Below are 18,256 nucleotides of genomic sequence, written 5' to 3' on the forward strand. Positions count from 1 at the left end.
GAGGCATCAACTAACACCAAACCTGGAGTAGGTAATTAACCCTTTTCTGGCTGAGAACGTTGACCACAGACTTGGAGGTGCTAATTCCCGTCCGCTCCACTACACTCAGCTGCAGTTTAGCCCAGGTCGAGCTGGAGGTCGTTGCTTAATAGAAGCCAGCAGGATCACACCATCGACAAGAAGTAGAGACGAGACGAGATCCTGAGAGAAATCTCTTGTCGGGAATAAACTAAACAGAAGTTAAACAACAGGAATAATGAGATGTAAGACGTCTTGCAGCAGTGTCCTCGACAGCCCCAATTTGTCATGACAATGCTCTGAGGCCATAGGAAAGAACAGGGGGGTAACATATACCAAATCATTTATATAAACTCAGGCAGGGATGAATCGAAGAGAGACTGATGGCACTCTCCATCGGAATTATACTGCGGTGTAATTTTAGTTTTACTCACAGAGCAGCGTACAGAAACCTTGGCAGTCCTCTTTACGGCCTATCGAAGACGGCTTCTTGTGAGCTTCTCTGTGCTGGTTGTATAGCTGTGGAGACAATTGGCTTATTGCAGCTGTTAGAAGAGACTTTTATTGAACTGAGATTGGCTTTTAATGGCTCTGGTCCTATGTACCCTATTGCACACATCCTTGGAGTTGAGGAGGACACTTCAAGTGATGCTTTCTGCTGATCACAGCACAGCACTTTACCAGGCTGTGCAGTCGTGTTTGGTTTCACAGACTCGCAGAAAGGGCTCCAATGTGGAATCTGCCGTGGTGTCAGGGCAGGATGTGGTCTGCAGCCTCTACCTGTAAACCTATGACGTGTCTTTAACCAGGGCTTTTAGTTCTAGTTCGCCTCACTGGACTACTTTGGTAATCCAGAAAATTACAAACTCAATCTTTTTTTTTTTTTTGGTGCCAACAGAAGATGACTTTTTAATGGACAATAATGTGAGTGACAAAATATGAATTGAACTGAACAAATGTCAGTGAATCACTCTCATCTTGTCAAACAAAAAGTCAGTGATCAGCATGCGTCACATGGATGATTTTGAGATACAGATCATGAAATCTCTGGTTTGGCTGAGGATCATGACTTCCTGTTATGTCTCTGCTGTTTATTATAAAGGCATAAAAATAACTAAAATACTTCTCTGCAGCCTTATTTTTATTTTCATTCCCCCTCACTGTGCTGGAGTAAAAACTGAACCCCCCCCCTACATTAAAAAAATGGTTATTATGGTGGGAGTGTATAGTTTTCGGCACTGGTGAAATGATCAGATATCAAGAATAGCACCTTTTTCTAATCACACGGCTCATTTCATAATTAAACCAATAAATACCACCACTTCCATGGTTTAGCTCACCACACTCGTTTGCGTACTTGATGAGCCATCTATGAATAACATGAGATGCTGTTATGTTTCTATGTAAATGGCCCCGTGGCCTTGAGCGGCAAAGTAAAACTGGAGATGGGGTTTTGTGAGTTTGAAGAGGACATGGCTGATCAATCACATATTCCACGCCTAGAAGAAATCCAAAGAATGTGATTTGGCATTCCCTTCAAGTGGATCTCACAAACCACTCAACTTTGTCAAAAGTTACATGGAAAGGAGACAAAGAGGAGGAAGAGGTGTGAAAGCGATGGAAGAAATTTTCACTTGCGGATGCTGCGAGATGGAAGAACGGGTCTGAGAGTTTTAGGTGTGCTTGGTTTATTCTGTGTGGCATGCACAAAATCCACTTCTGGGAAAACTTCAAAGTCTCACACAGAAGAACCGAGCATAACCCGAGCTAAACCACACATATATATTCCATCTTGTGTATTTTACATATTCTATTCTGTCTCTAGCTCTCACTTTTAAAACTGATTCAGCCGAAGTGAGTTGTGGTGTCCTCGCTGTGCAGGAAAACATCATCTAAACTGTTTAAGAATTAAGTTTTGCGTTTAAAATCCTGTTTATTCTCACTCATATCTGTGTGTGTGTGTGTGTGTGTGTGTGTGTGTGTGTGTGTGTGTGTGTGTGTGTGTGTGTGTGTGTGCGCGCACCAACACCAGAGGTCCTGGAGTACTCCTTTGATGGCCACAGTCACGTGCGTTACCAGTTGGCGTCCCCCCTGCCTGCCCGGAGGACGTGGATCCAAGTCCTGGTTCGAACCCGTAAACACAGCAGCGTCCTTTTCAGTGTGATCTCAAAGGAGCAGAGTGAATACTTACGACTGGAGGTAAGAGACTCACTTTTCCTCATGTCAGAATGTGAGTTTGGTTTCGGCTCAGTTACCTTTGACTTTATGTTCTGGTTGCAGATACAGTTTTGGTTTGGGGGATACGACTTGTAGCTCCTGCAGCAGCCATTTTTTCTTTATCCATAAATTGCTCTTACAGTACGCAGTACGCTATAATGTTACCAATGCGGCTGATACAGGTATCAAAGAGGAAAGATGACTACAACACCTGGATAAGTGTGGATATATTCCCCAAATATTCTAGCTAATGTCGTTAAAGTTAATATTATTAGTTTCTGTAGATCTGTGTGAATTCACAGTGAACCAATCAATATCTTTTCATTTTATACAAAGTCAAACATTGATTTGTTCAGTGTGCTCAGGTAGGATCAGACTGCAGCTGATCAAATATTTAAAATTAAATAAGCATATATGTTCATTTATCATGGCCATTAATGTAAATTCAAGATGTAACGAGGCAGACAAGTCAACAAAAAATAAATGAATAAATTAAGGCAGGCACACAGCCTTGAGCGAAACATACTGAGCACCCACACAGACACAGTGGGGGGCACACAAAATTAGGGAAACAAAGTAAATAACATATTTTGTTTTTATGTGTTTTTTTCCTTTCACTTCTTGGGGGCAGCCGCCTCAGGCAGTGGTAGAGGACTCACAGGTGTACATCTCCTCTGTTACCAAACACAGCTTCCTTCCAGGGCAGAACTCAAAAAGGCGTTCAGAGCAGCAGAAACAGACGTGTGTCTTTACTTTACTGTTTTTTCGAGTGTTTTAGTTTTTCCAGCTGTTAATAGCCAGATGTTCACTTGTTGTTGTCTGTGTGTTAAGGTTTAATCCGTTAATGTTTGAAGTATAAAGATGGCCGTCTGTGAGAGGAGCACCACAACAATACTAGCAAAGTTGACCTTTATTGATGTGCATGGGAATAAGGCAGATATATGCAGATCAAGTAAATTATTCATTATTCATTTATTTTTTACTGTGATGAAGTGTCTTCATCTGGTCTGCTTTGCATTTAAAATGATCACATCATTATATTACACTGCTACCAGTCATCAATAAAACGTTGGCCGTGCCGACTGTAGTGGCTTACTGAGGACGTCTAACCCCTGGCCCAAGGTTTGAACTTAGGCTGACCAGGTACCCACAAACTGAACATTTGGCTAGGGTCAGGGTCACTGCTGGCAGCATGAGGTCATACCTGGACCCTACAGAGGCTGCACGGGTAGTCCAACTCCTCCAGGATGGCACATCAATACGTGCCATTGTCAGAAGGTTTGCTGTTTCTCCCAGCACAGTCTCAGAGCATGGAGGAGATTCCAGGAGACAGGCAGGAACTCTAGGAGAGCTGGACTGGAGAAGGTCCTCAACCCATCAGCAGGACCGGGATCTGCTCCTTTGTGAAGGAGGAACAGGATGAGCCCTGCAGAGCTACAAAATGACCTCCAGCAGCCGCTGGTGTGAATGTTTCTGAGCAAACTATCAGGAACAGACTTCATGAGGGCGGCCTGAGGGCCTCACGTCCTCTGTTGGGCGCTGTGCTCACTGCCCAGCACCATGGAGCCTGATTTGCTGTAGAATACCAGCATTAGCAGGTCCACGACTGGTGTCCTGTGCTTTTCACAGATGAGAGCAGGTTCACCCTGAGCACATGTGACAGACCTGAAAGGGTCTGGAGAAGCCGTGGAGAACATTATGCTGCCTGTAACAAGCCCACCATCAAACTGGTGTTTGGAGGGGGGGGGGCACACAAATTATTGAGAACCATTTTGAGTTGCTGCAATGAAATTTCAGCTAAATGTTCCAGCTGCTGCATCATTTTCACTTTGATTTTTGGGGTGTTTGAATTCAGCCTCTGTAGGTTGATGATTTTCATTTCTATCAAAGATGTGTCATCCTTTCATTCCTAGCTCATCACCGAGTACATATCAGTACAGTACAGATATCAGTACACATATCCAGCAGGATTTTTACCCCATTTGAGGTCTGATGTGTTTTCAAACCGTTCCCTTCATTTTTTTGAGCAGTATAGAAAGAAATGAGGGGTGACTCAAGACTTTTGCATGCCACAGTATTTTTTTTCCATTCATCAAGCAACACCCCCAATTCTTTACTCATGCCTTTTCCAGTCTTGTACTACATGCATTGATCAAACATCTGGGTCTTAAAATATGATGATTGCCCATACAATGGCAGCCATTTAATTCTCCCCTGATCTCCATCTGCCTGTCTTTTCTATTCATCCATTCCCACACTCCCTCTTAAATATCACACTGCTCCATCAGCACAGCCACATGGGGAGTGAGTGCACATCGTTTACCCGCCATAAATAGTGCATTTATTCCTGCGTGTGGAGCAGTGAAACACTGGAAACCCTGTCGAGTTCTTGGTGGAAACATAACCGTTTACTGCCTACAATGATTATATTTTTCACTGTAATAGTTTTGATTGCTTTTAATCAGAGGCAGGAATTAGTTTGAGTTACTCTTGGTTGGATACACTCGCACATTGTGAGGATCCCTTGCTGTTTGTGTAAGGCTTCACATACAGCAGCATGGTTAGTAGAAGATATCATAAAACCTATTACACTCTCTCCTTTAAACTACTTTAGCCCCTCTGATCCCTGGTTTAGTTCCTGTTTTCACAGGTTTTTGAGTCAGTACATTCTGCTGTTACTATTTTGTGTGCATGAGATTCAATTTGCAACATTCATTTACAACAGTCACCTCAAGGCACTTTTTATTGTGAGTTAAGAGCCATATAATATTAGAGAGAAAACCCCATCAATCAGACGATCCCAACAGTGGGAAGGCAGAACAGAAGGAAAGCTCCAGCAGAACCAGGCTCAAGGAGTGGCAGCAATCTACTGTACCAATTGGTTGCCCAGAGGTTTAGCATGCAATACCCTCAACCTCTGGGTGACCTGGACATGTCACCTGGTGGGAGGCAGCCTGTCACCCAACAGTGACTGACTGACTGCAGTTACACTCAGAAGGTTTGCAGATAACTGCCTGCTAATTTATAAACGGAGACAATTTGCTTACACATTGCAATCAGTCTGAATGGCTCAGGGTGACCTGATCCAGCCCTAACTGTCAGCTTTATCAAAAAATGAAGTTTTAAGCCTAATCTTAAAAGTAGATGGCTGTGTGTCCAATCCAAACTGGGAGTTGGATCTACAGGAGAGAGGACTAGCTGAAGGCTCTGCCTCTACTTTTAGAATTTCCAGGAACCACAAGTAAGCCTGCAGTCTGAGAACAGAGTGCTGTGTTGGCACTACATGATACTATGAGATCTTTAAAATATGGCTTTCTCAGCATCAGTCTGAGAGGATGGATCTAATTTTAGTGAGATTGTGGAGATGAATGAAAGCAGGCCTTTAATGTGTATGTTGATGATCAACAATGACTCGAACATCTCTCTCTGTGTTGCTGTAGACCAAGGAAACGCCATCCAGAGAAAGTGTCTGCTAGGTCCTAAGATTTTTATGGCCAAGTACAGTAACTTAAGTATAAGTCATCCAGGTCTTAAATACATGCCTGTAGTTTAACTAATTGGTTTGTGTTATCAGGTTTCATAAATAAATAGAATTGAATATCATCTGCATAGAAATGAAAATGTATAATATTGCCTACTGGAAGCTCACATAAGGAAAGTTGGCACCAGCACAGAATCTTGTGGAAATCATCTGGCAAATATGAACACAGTAGAAGAAAATACAGAAAATTAAAGCTTTTGCTGCAGTTTTGGTTTGTTTGTAGTTTGTGTGATCAATTGTTAAACAGTGGAAAAAAACAGATTTTATGTTGTTGTAGGTCTTCTAGGATTCCCCAACAGCTAATTATATCCTTTGAGAACTGCATTCAAACATATTCAAACATTTCTAAATCATTTTAAAAAAATAACTATTTTATAGTTCATATTTAAAACATTTAGTTCAAACCTTTGCTTACTTGTTTTCACAGCTTTTGGCTGCATCTCCCTAATATGTGTATGGGGCAGATTGCAGGGCTGCCTCTGACACATTGTCATCATACATACATAAATACATGTTTAAACACTCCTTACTGTCACTATTGTAACAGTTTTTTTTGTAGGCTGGGGAGTTTGTGACTTGGGACTAACTTCCATACATGCAGATATTTTACATAGATATAGTCAACATATTAGCTAATGTCTTCATGGTGAACACACAGTTACTTACGTACTGAATGACACTGCAATCAAACAAATGGTATCTGGCATTATTCTGTGGCAAATTTAGCCATTTTAAACTTTCATATAAAAAGAAAAGTATGAACCATTTACGAAGTAATTATTTTTGAATTAGCTCATAAGCTCCAATATTAACAGATTTTTTGGGCCATGGGATTCAACTTAACCAACCAAGAAATTCCTGCACTCAGTGTTTGTGTTGGTGTCCTGAGAATTAATATGCATCATAAAGGGAGCCATGCTCTTCTCTTCAGACTCATTACCTCGCAGTGTGCGTGACCCATATTTCTGCTCGCCGGGGTCTTTGCTTTCTGTCACAGTGAATGAATGCACACCGATTCTGTGGCACTGTCTTCTAATGAGCACTAAGGTCAAATGAAGTAGACAACAGATGAATTTCACTCTGGTGGTACAATGATATTCATAGCAAACTTTTGCTGTATATCACAGGGTGAGTTTAGATCACAATTACTGCGGTAAATAAACTCACCTTGTGGCAACTTTAAAGGTTAAACTTTAAATTCTTTTCAATTTAATATGAAAACCTGCCATAAATCATTTTTAATGTTCACTTTTTGTCAATTTTGTCAGAAATGCGTAAATTAAATTATGTACCATGGATGACAGAGTTAAAGGTGTTCTAATTATTGGCTCACAAACAACAGCTCTACTGTAACACTGTGTTTGTGTATTTTTGTCTTATTGTTTAGAAAATAAACACGAGGACCGTGACATTTGTGAATGTAATTATGAATTAATATATTTTAATTAGTATATTTTCTCTACCTTTGTGTAGGCAATAACATAAAAACACGTATTACCCAGTGACAGAAACAACATGTACATGCACTTCCTGTACTTACAGCTATCTTTTACCATATAATTGAAGTATAATGCACTACACACAAACGTGTATATTTGAATACATTGGTGACCAGTGATTTTTAATTTTTTTTATATAAATTAATTTAAAAAATGGGGGAAATGTCTTTTATCACATCAGTTCGTTTTTTACTTTCTTTAAACATATTTCACGGGGCTGAGACGACGCCCTGAGTCTGAAAGTTGCCTCAATGCTGCACGAGCATGATTGCCCCCCTCCCTACTCCCCCACTGGCCTGTGCTCACACCTCCCTCAATGATCAGAGTGCACGTTAGTTTGTCTCAGCATCTCACCTTCACTCTCGTTCTTACTCTCCCTCCCTTTCGTGCACACGTGCTTTTGAAAAGCACCGCTGCATAGCACAGGCTTTATGATTTTATGCAGTCTGTGGCTTAATTGGAGCAGTGCTGACACCGTGGCCTCTCATGGGATTTTTTTCCCCATATTTTCTGCCATTGAGGAAGTATTGGAGGGTGTGATTTGTGATCACACCACATGCGTAGATGAGCTGTGCAGGCCTCCTTTTTCATGTGGGCCCGCCCACATCACAGCAGTCACGGTGCGATCTGGACCCCAGAGTTCGAATGCACGCTGGTACAGTACAGGTAGCCAGACAACAGCTAATTAGCATAAGTAACAAGAGCACATGACTAATTAGCATGCTATCACATAATTAACACTACAGAAGCGGTTGCTCAATCACTATTATTCATCATATAATTACACATGTTGTTTACATCAATGTTAAATATGATCTTAATAAAAATACAGAGTCAAACTCTGTATTTTAGCACAAAGCTGGTTTATCATGTGAGTAGATTGGCTGCAGGAAGCTACAGCACTCAGAAAGCTGCATCACCAACAGTCGTCCTGTTTCTGTTTGAATTCGTGCACCGAGCTGCTGCGCTGAACTTTACAGCATCGGCCTGTCGTATCGACGGGTCTGTTATTAGCATATTGAGCTCTCAACTGTGGTGGCAGCAGGTCAAACAGGGGGTACGGGGCAGGTGTTACTGCATGAGAAGACAGAGCAGATATGAGGACTTCCATTAAAATGAAGGAAGGAGTTCATAAATGGCTGTCAGAGGTCGTCCTCTTGTTGTAAAAGTTATTAATAACCCGGTGTAACCTGCGTACTGTCACATCTGCCAGTTTATTCTTACAAACCCACAGTGACGGGCTGTTCCTCACTGCTTGATGCCTTACTGACTGATTAAAATAAGACATTTAAATCTTGCTGGGCGAGAAGCTGCTTCGCAGTGTTGATGCTTCATTAAGTTCACTGTTTGGCTCATTTATTTTTACAAGGCAGATTACCTGGACCGGAGGATGACAGACAGACTGACATCCTGGACAAAACTCGTGTGTGTGCGCAGCCAGTCAGTGTGCACATACCAAGAATCTGTGATTTATTATGTTACAGAGAATATGTACTTTTGTTTAAACTGACCTCATTTAGAGAAGATCGTGTACATTTTTCCTGAAATTGACGCCAAACTGGAGCTCGTGGTGTTCGTGCAGAGAATTTAACATAAATTAAATCTGCTTTTAAGCTGGTAAAGATGGAAAAATGATGCAGCGTTTGCATTTTTAACAGCCAAGTCAACATGTAGTCCCTAAAGCATCAGTCTGCAGGTTGGATCTCTAGAGACATGAAGATATGGATGTAAGGGCAGTGACAATTAAATGAAGCAGGTAGTGAGCCAAAATTTTTGTTCTATTTCTCAGTATAAATTAAGTTGAAGCAAAAATGCCTTTACTAGTCATATATGCACACAGTCTACCTGCACACCATTATTTAATCATGAGAAGCAGAGAGATTAATGCATCATCTGCACATGTCTGCAATACCAAAGGCTGCAGCTCTGAGAGCAGTCTGCCACAGGAAGCATCTGTGGGGAATGGAGGGGTCCCTGCAGTGGGACTGTTTACTCAAAAATGGAGTCGCACACCTTCGCACGCACCTAGTGCAAAGACACACAGACACACTATCAAAAGCACTCAGTCACATACCACCCAGGGAGCGGAGACGGAGCCAAATTGCAGCGCTCCGTTCAGCTTTAATTGGGGGTAAAATCAGGTGGCAGTGAGTGTGTCTGGTTAGAAGGCTGTGCCCCAATGGATTCTGAATATAATTAATACTTCATCACAGAGCCTTGAAATGAGCCACGGTCCTCCAACTAAACAACCTTGGAGCCATCCAGCACTTTATCCAGCTGAAGAAACGAATGTGGGGTTGGTGGGTAGAGGGCGGGAGGGAGGAATGACGTGACAGAGGGGAATGGAGGAAAAAGAAAGAAGGCTGGAAGAGCAGGAACAGGAATGTGATGTTTGGTTTGTTTTTTTGACAAAGTTTTCCTCCAAAAAACTTGTGAAATCTTTATTATGTTAAGAATGAGTGAGAGAGTTAATGGGAGGCACCCACTTCTCCTTCACATCTCACTTTCTTTGTCTCAGCCTCTCTGCCCTTCTCATCTCAGTCCTCTGTTTATGTGGCAGCGGTGGCAGACGAAGATGGAGGGGAGAAAATTATGCTCAGTGGGACACTTGGAGGAAACAGTTTGAAATTGAAATGAGGACGACCCCCCACCCCCACCCCCCCACCGCCCGATCCCTCCTAACACTGCGTTTGGACACGTTCTCCGCTGGTGTCTCTCTCTTCCTGTCTCCCTTTCATATACATACATACAGAAGCAGCTTCCTGGATGATTTTATTTTTTAATTTCTTACTGAATGAATATTGCTCTGACATATGGTTAGGATCACAGCTGAGCCAAAATGGCAGCGTTTTCATCTCAAGATCTGAGTCTGGAAGGGGCGAGCTTGTTGTGTAAACATGGGGAAAAAAGGGGCTTCCTCTCCCTCATCCTCTCATCCGTAAAGCCTCTCTTTCTTTCTCCTTTTGTCTCCCGTTCCTCAGAAGACTGAACTGGACCGTGTGTGTGTGTGTGTGTGTGTGTGTGTGTGTGTGTGTGTGTGTGTGTGTGTGTGTGTGTGTGTGTGTATTTATTTCAGTGCTACAAATCAACAAGTCGCCAGTTTAAATGCCAGCTTTCAACTTTCTCTCATTTAATATTTATCGTTGGCCCAGAGCAGCAGCAGAAATGACAATTACCTTTTTCCCAAGGTGTTTGTAATTACATGGTAAGACACATGCTGCCAGTGCTTATGGAAGGAAATTGGCTGGAGGTGTTCTCCAATTGCTCGATATGAGAGAGGTTTACTTGAATGCGCAGTCCGTTGTGTCGGGAAATTTCCGTTTGGGGAATTATTTATTTTCCGTGTTTAACCCCTCTGGAGTTGATCTGGCTTATTAGCTTCCTGGCCAAATTGTCCTATTGATCCAATCTTTTAAAATCCTTGTGAAATCTTTTTTTTTTTCTTTTGATCCATTAGCTTTGAAACCTGAAACTTGAACTCAGGTCAGTACAACATATTTTCCCTCTAATGGCATCCTGCCATTAGGAGAGCTCCTCTGCCAAAGCCAGATCTGTTTCTTTGTCTGCAAGAGTGCACAAAACCCAGGCTGAATTTCATGCCCTCCCATGAGAAAAAAAGCCATTAAATTTTGGTTTCTTGGCCTTAGTTTTAATTTGTTTGCTGAGATTTTGAAATCCGTGCTGCTCAAACTTCTCCCAGCGCTCCCAGAACAAAGAGGCTCAATGTCATTTTGTTTATGCCGGCTAAGCACTGAAAAGTGCACTTGAAGAGGGCTCAGAGAGATGGACAGATGTCAGTTTTGAATGCATTCTTTTCACAAAGATGTTTGCTGATAATCCCTTGAGAGCAGGTCTCTGTAACGACAGATACAGTTGGTGTTTTCAAATTAATTTTGGATGCATTTCGCACAAAAACAAACTACTATTTAGCTACTTTCTGCTGGGAGACAGCTGGCAAGAAAATCCATAGCATCATTTCCCAGTTGTTGTCAGTTTGTGTATTTTGCCAGATTGTGAGTGATGCTTTTGATTTTTTTTTTTTTTTTATGGTTTTGTCTAGATGCAGTGCTGTGAAAAGTATTTGTACATTTTCTGATATTTTTTCTGATTTCTTTTGCACATTTGTTACACTTAAATGTTTCCGATCATCAAACTAATTTTTTATATAAGACAAAAATAACCTGAGTAAATACAAAATGGAGTTTTTAGATGATGATTTCATTTATTAAGGGATAAAAACCCTCCTAACCTGCCTGGCCCTGTGTGAAAATGAATTAACTGATTAACCACAAAGTTGAGCTCAGTTTCACTGCCTGAAAAACCAGAGATCACTTAAACAGAGTGTGTGTGACACAGTGAAGCAGACTCAGAGAGCTCAAAAAGCCACGCCACGGTCTGAAGAAACTCAAGAACAAATGTGAAACAAAGTCACTGGCGTCTCTCAGGCTGGAAAGGTTACAAAGGCTTTGGGACTCCAGAGAACCACAGTGAGAACATCTGCATAAACTAACACAGCCTTTCATAACAGAACATCAGACCAGCAGTCAGACATGGCGGCGGTGGTGTGATGGTCTGAGGCTGCTTTGCTGTTGATGGAACCATGAATCCTGCTCTCTACCAGAAAATCCTGAAGGAGAACATCTGTCCATCATCTGCATGTCTGTTATTTCTGACTTGTCGTGTCTGTTGCCGTCAGTGCCTCCTCTGTTCTCTTCAGCTCTGTTCTGTATGTGTGTGGAAGTTTGACACTGTCCCAGAATAGAGCCAAGAACAAATTACTACAAACCCCACTGTGAGCAGTTTCATGTAGGAACTATTTTCTTTCTGCAGAACAAGACTCACCAACCAAAGGAAGCTAACATTACAGCTCAGCGGGGCGGGGCCGGTGCAGATGTTGACATTATATCATGCTGTCTGAAGCTCCAGCCTCTGGGTATCTGTGAGACAACTGGCAGCTGTACGTTTGTGGGAACAAAATTCCTGCATGGCACTGCTTATGGATGGGTTTGTGGGTGTTTTTAATTACAGGGTCATGAAGGAGACTTTGGTGTGTTTTTGTTTTTATCAGTTTCATATTGTTGTGGAGGAATTTGGGACCGCTCTTCTTCACAGTGTTTGATGGCATTCATTTATGCACAGCTCTCCTGAGGGCCTGCCTCTCTCAGGTTGAGGTCTGGACTTTGGGCTGATTCTCTTGGAAATGTTAGATTTGGTGGTGTGTGGGATCGTTGGCTTGTTGCATGACCCAGTTTCAGCCAAGCTTTAGCTGTCACAGATATTTACCTGTCAGACTAAGAATACTTTTTATACTGAGGACTTTGTGTTCAGCTCAAGTTGCCCTGTGGCTGCAGAACGAGCCCGAACCATCCGCCCTGCACCGCTGTGCTTGTCAGCTATTATGAGATGTTTGTGCTGATGTGCTGTGTTGGGTTTTCTCTGTGCATTATGACCAAAATGATCCACTTTGGTCTCGTCTGTCCAAAGGACGCTGTTCCAGAAGTCTTGTGGTTTGTTCAGATGTAACTTAAGGACAGGCTTCCTCCTGCCAACAAGCCAACTGCAGACTGTAGAGTCTGACCTGCTTTTCTCTAAGCATTACACACTCTGATCTGGGGATGATACTTACTCCCTTAGTTCCTATGGAAGCAGTAAGGGTGTACTTATTAATTTTTTTTCACGACTGCATGGAGTCCTGCTGGATTTAATGGGCTTTTATTAACTGTCTTATTTTCTCATTGCAGATCTTCCAGGGCCTCCTGTGTGTTTTCTACAACCTTGGGGATGGGGACTACAACCTAACCTTGCCCACTTATCGCCTTGACAACGGTGAATGGCACGAGGTCTTCCTGGATCGCCACGACAATGAGATGACGCTGCGAATGGACGGCGGCGGAGGACAGCGAGAGGTGACGGGCTTGCAGGGCCGGAGCCGAGAAATCGTCATTGACCCCACCGTGGTGATGCTGGGAAATACCTTCCCTTCTGGCATCAACAAGAGCTTCCAGGGTAGGTGGCTGCAGCATTAATCTCCTAATAATATCTGTTTGTGTCTGTTTTTATGAGCAGGAAAAGTGTTTCCAGGGGCTAAATATGTATCAACATAAAAGCATGCATTCTCTTTTTTCCACACATGAACTGGTATTTGTAAAAGTATGTGCACACTGGAGGAAGAAGGTATACCCATGCTTTCTTAAATAATACCCAGTATAAATTGGGTGGTAATAAACTATAGGAAAATAATGAGCTGTGTCTCCAGCACTGTCATCCTGCAGTGCAGCTAACAGCTGCTCTGCAGCCTCAGGAAGCTGAGTGCAGCCGCTCCAGTTTTCAGCCTGAAAAGGTTCGAATTCCTGCAGAAATCTTTGAAAAAAAAAAACCCTCCCTGCTTCGACTTCTGCTCCTGTAACGACACCGACATGGAGGTTTTTTCTGACCTTCAGCCTGACCTTCAGAAGAAGATAGCGGAGTATAAATGATGTGATACAACCAATGTGGTGACACACCAGATGAGAAGGATCAGAGCTTCTTAATAACCAAGCGGGTCGTTCGACACCGCTCGGTGAATCTGAGCACTGGGATCTTCCTGGTCTGGGTCCTCATGGCCAAACAGCTGCTGCAGGTGTTCAGAACCAAAGTGAAGTTACTGCACATTAATAAACAGATTATGATGTTCTCTTGGGTGGATGAGAAAGGAGAAATAAACAGGTGAATGTCAGGAAGAGGACTATGCATAGCACAGCTCCATAAAACAGATGGAAATCATGCATGGGCACATTCCTGCAGTTTTGTTGTGAATCTACATAATTTCATGGATCTGGCCTCAGGTGTTAAAACATGTAAATCTGAGGGGGGGGGGGGGGGGGGGGGGGGGGGGGGGGGGGGTTGGATTTATGAGCTCCTTGCAGCACTTCCCTGATCAGGCTTGTTGTAGTTGGTTTGCATTCTCACTCAGGAGCTCTCAGGGAGAGACCGAAGGAGAACTTTCTGAAAGGACAATAAGAAAGATTTTTTGAGTGACCCTTAAAGCAAATCAATACCAATATCTCAGTAATCACTGGGGTAGCTGTTGGCATTTCTAACAAACCTCCTGAAGCTGGACTCTCAGGGGCTGCAGTCTGACGTGGACTGTTGCCTGTCTGTTGCAGTCTGTTACCTTCTGCTCTCTCTCGCTCTCTATTTGTAAATTGCCACATTTTAAGACCTCGTTTCTGAGTAACAACTGTAAAATATGCCTAAATGATTTGATGGATGACAATATTTAGTTGATGGGTTTTGTTTGCGCTGAATAATGGACCTATATTTCATTTTATAACACTAAATTAATGACTCCACTCTTCCTGAATTGAACTGTACTGTGAGGTTTTCTGAGCTGCAGTTCTCTAATGACTAAATATTTAAATGTCATTTGTTTCTCCTCCCTGTAATGTTGCTGCTTTTTGCTGCCCTCCAAAAATATTAAATGACATTTGCGGTTAAAAAAAAAAAAAGTGTGTTGGCACTTTAGATTGATTTATATCTCTGAGTTAAAGAAACTGCTCATAACAGCATCAATTACTGCCTTTACTTGTGAGTGTAATTCAGCCAAAATGGATTAAAATAGACAAAAGCAACTCAGGAAAAATGTTGTTTTATTTCATTAAATAAGTGACAATATTTACATTATTTAGAATACAATGTTCACACATTATCCCCTTCAGTCACAATACAGGAAAAAATCATCTTCTACCTACATGATCTTTTTATGTAGGAGACGTCAGAAAATGAATATTACAGTACTATATATATATAAACTCTAGAAAGTGATGTACACAGTTGTGTATGTGGTGACTGAAGTGGTTACAGTCTGGCCTAGAGACCGGTCAGTTACAATCTGGCAAAGCGCTGGTCATGATGGAGCAAACGTGTTCCCCAACAGCTGGTGAGCGGTTCCTGCTGAAGCCCATCATGCAAGCTTAAGGACCGGTCAGTGGCTGTTCCCAGCAAGTCACAAACATGTATCCCCCAAATGGTTGCTGGAGGCTGATGGCAGTCACCAGGTGAAATTGCCCACTAGATCCGTGGTGCTGCACTGAAAACCTCAACAGTTGCTTTAGTCGACAGCAGATTGCCGCAGTTGTCCGTAATTTGCCTGGAGGAAGCCGACTTGTCTGCTTTCCAAGTGGTAGTGAAACTGTGAAAACTGCGATACAAATAAGGACCGCCTTCAAAGTAAAAGTTGTGCCTTTTGGGAACGTGTTGGCTGCAGTGCTGAGCTTTTACTTTGAAGGCGATTATTCTCAGTTTCTGATTTGTTTTACTTGCACTTGGCGAGTAGTTATCAAGTTTTTGCAGACAAGTCAGGGACATTCGTGCAAACTACGGGTGACTGCAGCAATCTGACCAAAGCAGTCACAAGGAGCTTTTGGGTGCAGCAAACAATTTCACCAGGCAGCCGAGTGCTAGCAACCTCCAGCAACCGTTTGCCAAGTGGTCGAGGAACACATATGAAGGTGACAGAGAGGACTTTTTAAACTGCACTGTTGAGGATTATTGGCACAAAGTAATTGCTTTTTTCTTCCTTTTGCTGCTCATGTTTGTATTTTGTAGAGAAAATAACAATTTCTGCTCTGTGGAAAACAAAAATCAGTGATAGATAAATGTGAGCTGGCCTGAATCATCTTCAGGGGACGGAGAGAAAGGTTACGACATACAGCAACATAAATCTACCTGAGTAACGCAGAATTGTTTGCTTGACACCAGCTAAACACCACCCAGGCTGCAGTGTGTGTCATTTGTCTGAGTGTGTGGAAGAAAGAGATAATGTGATGTGTTTGATGTGTCGCAGGGTGAGGTGAAAGGCGCGGTGTGTCGTTCAGACAGTTTAACGAGTATTTCTTCTGAGAAGTGCTGCCAGAAATAGGTGGTTTTATCTTATTCATATGTGCTCTTTTCAAGGGAGAATTGTGACATTTTTATGTATTACTGAATGACTGATATGACAGTTTAATGGTTAATTCATCCAAAAGCAACTTTATTGTTAGCTGGGATGATGATGGCCATCCCTGTGTGTGTGTGTGTGTGTGTGTGTGTGTGTGTGTGTGTGTGTGTGTGTGTGTGTGTGTGTGTGTGTGTGTGTGTGTGTGTTATCCTGCTGGAAGCAGCCATAAGAAGATGGTACACTGTGATCATAAAGGGATGGATGTGGGCAGCAGCAATATTCTGGTAGGCTGTGGCATTTAAACCATGCTCAGTTGGTACTATATGTTCCTGAGTGTGCCCAGAAAATATCCCCCACGGCGTCACACCCCCACCAGCAGCCTGAAGATTTGATACAAGGCAGGATGGATCCGTGCTTTCATGCTGTTTATGCCAAATCCTGACCCTACCATCCACATGTTGCAGCAGAAATTGAGGCCGATCAAACCAGGCGATGTTTTTCTAATCATTTATTGGTCAATTTTGTTGATCCTGTGAGAATTGCATCCTCAGTTTCCTGTTCTGAGCTGACAGCAGTGGCACCTGGTTTGTCTGCTTCAGGATTTAACATGTGTGTTCAGAGACGCTCTTCTGTACTGCAGAAGAGCGTCTCTGAACCTCGGTTGTACCGAGTGGTTATTTGAATTGTTGCCTTCCTATCAGAGATGAGAAAGCACCCCACCCGGGTAGATGTGATTACCCTTAAACGATACACACATTTTCTTTTGTTACACTTTTGTTGTCTTTTTCACAAAGCTCCTGTTTCCAGGTTCAGCGGTCCAGGCTGTCTCCTGTCTTTAGCCTTGTAGCTGCTATACTAACATGCTAACAGTGTGAATAAGCAAATGCCCCAAAACGCTGAACTGTTAGATTAAACTATATCAGCTCCACCTTCTTTGTAATGGCAGCAGCCCGCACAGTCTAAAGCTACAAATAAGAGCCAGTCTGAAATCAGTCACCAAACATGCAGTAATGTGCAGGATTAAGCCTTCATAAATCACACACATATCACATTATTTTATCTTTTTTAAATGCGACCTCATTATAAACAAGCAATTCTGAATTTTTCATTTGTCTGAATTGAGTTTCTGGCCACGGTTCTGCAGAGAGACGCGGACAGATGCAGGTCACAGTGTTTCTACACACACTGACATTTTGTATGACGTCTTAGTGATCCGGTCACTCCCGGCTTTAACGTTGATCTGCAGAAATAGAAAGCATTGCTCCATAAACAGCCGAGTCCCATTTACGCTGCTGCATGGGAGCTTGAAGCTGTCATGAATAAAACTGTAAACGCTGACTTCAGTGGCCTCCATGATTACTTCTGCACCACAACATGATCCATGTGAGGTGTTTATTGGTTTGTTCTTGTGTGGATCAGCGGAGGACTGTGACCCGTTCACGCTGGAATCTCAGAGTGGCACACAGAGGAATAATGGGAACAGCAAAACAATCCAAGCAGCAATTCAGAATCGGGCACTGATGTTTGCACTGTTAGCAAAGACCTGAGCGAGACCGCAGACTGACTCGTGCACGTACTGTGCAAACAAAACATTTTGGCAGATCCAGATGAAAGATTGAGACTGAAAATGAGTGTGGGTAAGGACGGGAAAAGGAAAGATACTATACAGAAGAGGAAGAGGTCAGAACTGAGAGCCACAGACACAAAGCGAGACGGAGAACTCCTAGGAGTTAGACAGTGAGAGATGTAGACAGCTGTGCCTCGGGCAACAAAAGACAATGCATGAGTTTATTAAACGGATTTTAAAAGCATTTCCCTTCAGAAGAGGTACACTTGATAGATGATGGCAGGCAAAGTGTGCATGCCTGTGTTTACTTTTGGGAACGTCTCTCCACAGAGAGAAGATGATGGGGGGGTGGGGGGGTGGCTGAAGATGCCAGCTTAGCAATTAAGGGCTGAAAACGTGTTGTCAGTTAGACAAACAGAGGCAGATATTAGATATTGCATAATGTCCAAATTGGATTGTTGTTTAAAAAAAGAGCTTTTCCAGTTTTATTTAAGCTT

General features: G+C 42.6%; 1 protein-coding gene across 1 annotated transcript in view; it reads left to right on the top strand.

The window, feature by feature from the left end:
* The window catches only part of LOC115778226 (neural-cadherin-like), a 319,537-nt gene that overhangs the window by 264,030 nt on the left and 37,251 nt on the right, over positions 1-18,256 (top strand). Inside the window, 2 exon segments of the mRNA XM_030726290.1 lie at positions 2,051-2,217; positions 13,017-13,281. Of these exon segments, the coding sequence (XP_030582150.1) occupies positions 2,051-2,217; positions 13,017-13,281 (432 nt within the window).

Source organism: Archocentrus centrarchus, chromosome 3 (assembly GCF_007364275.1).
Source record: "Archocentrus centrarchus isolate MPI-CPG fArcCen1 chromosome 3, fArcCen1, whole genome shotgun sequence".
Taxonomy (NCBI): domain Eukaryota; kingdom Metazoa; phylum Chordata; class Actinopteri; order Cichliformes; family Cichlidae; genus Archocentrus; species Archocentrus centrarchus.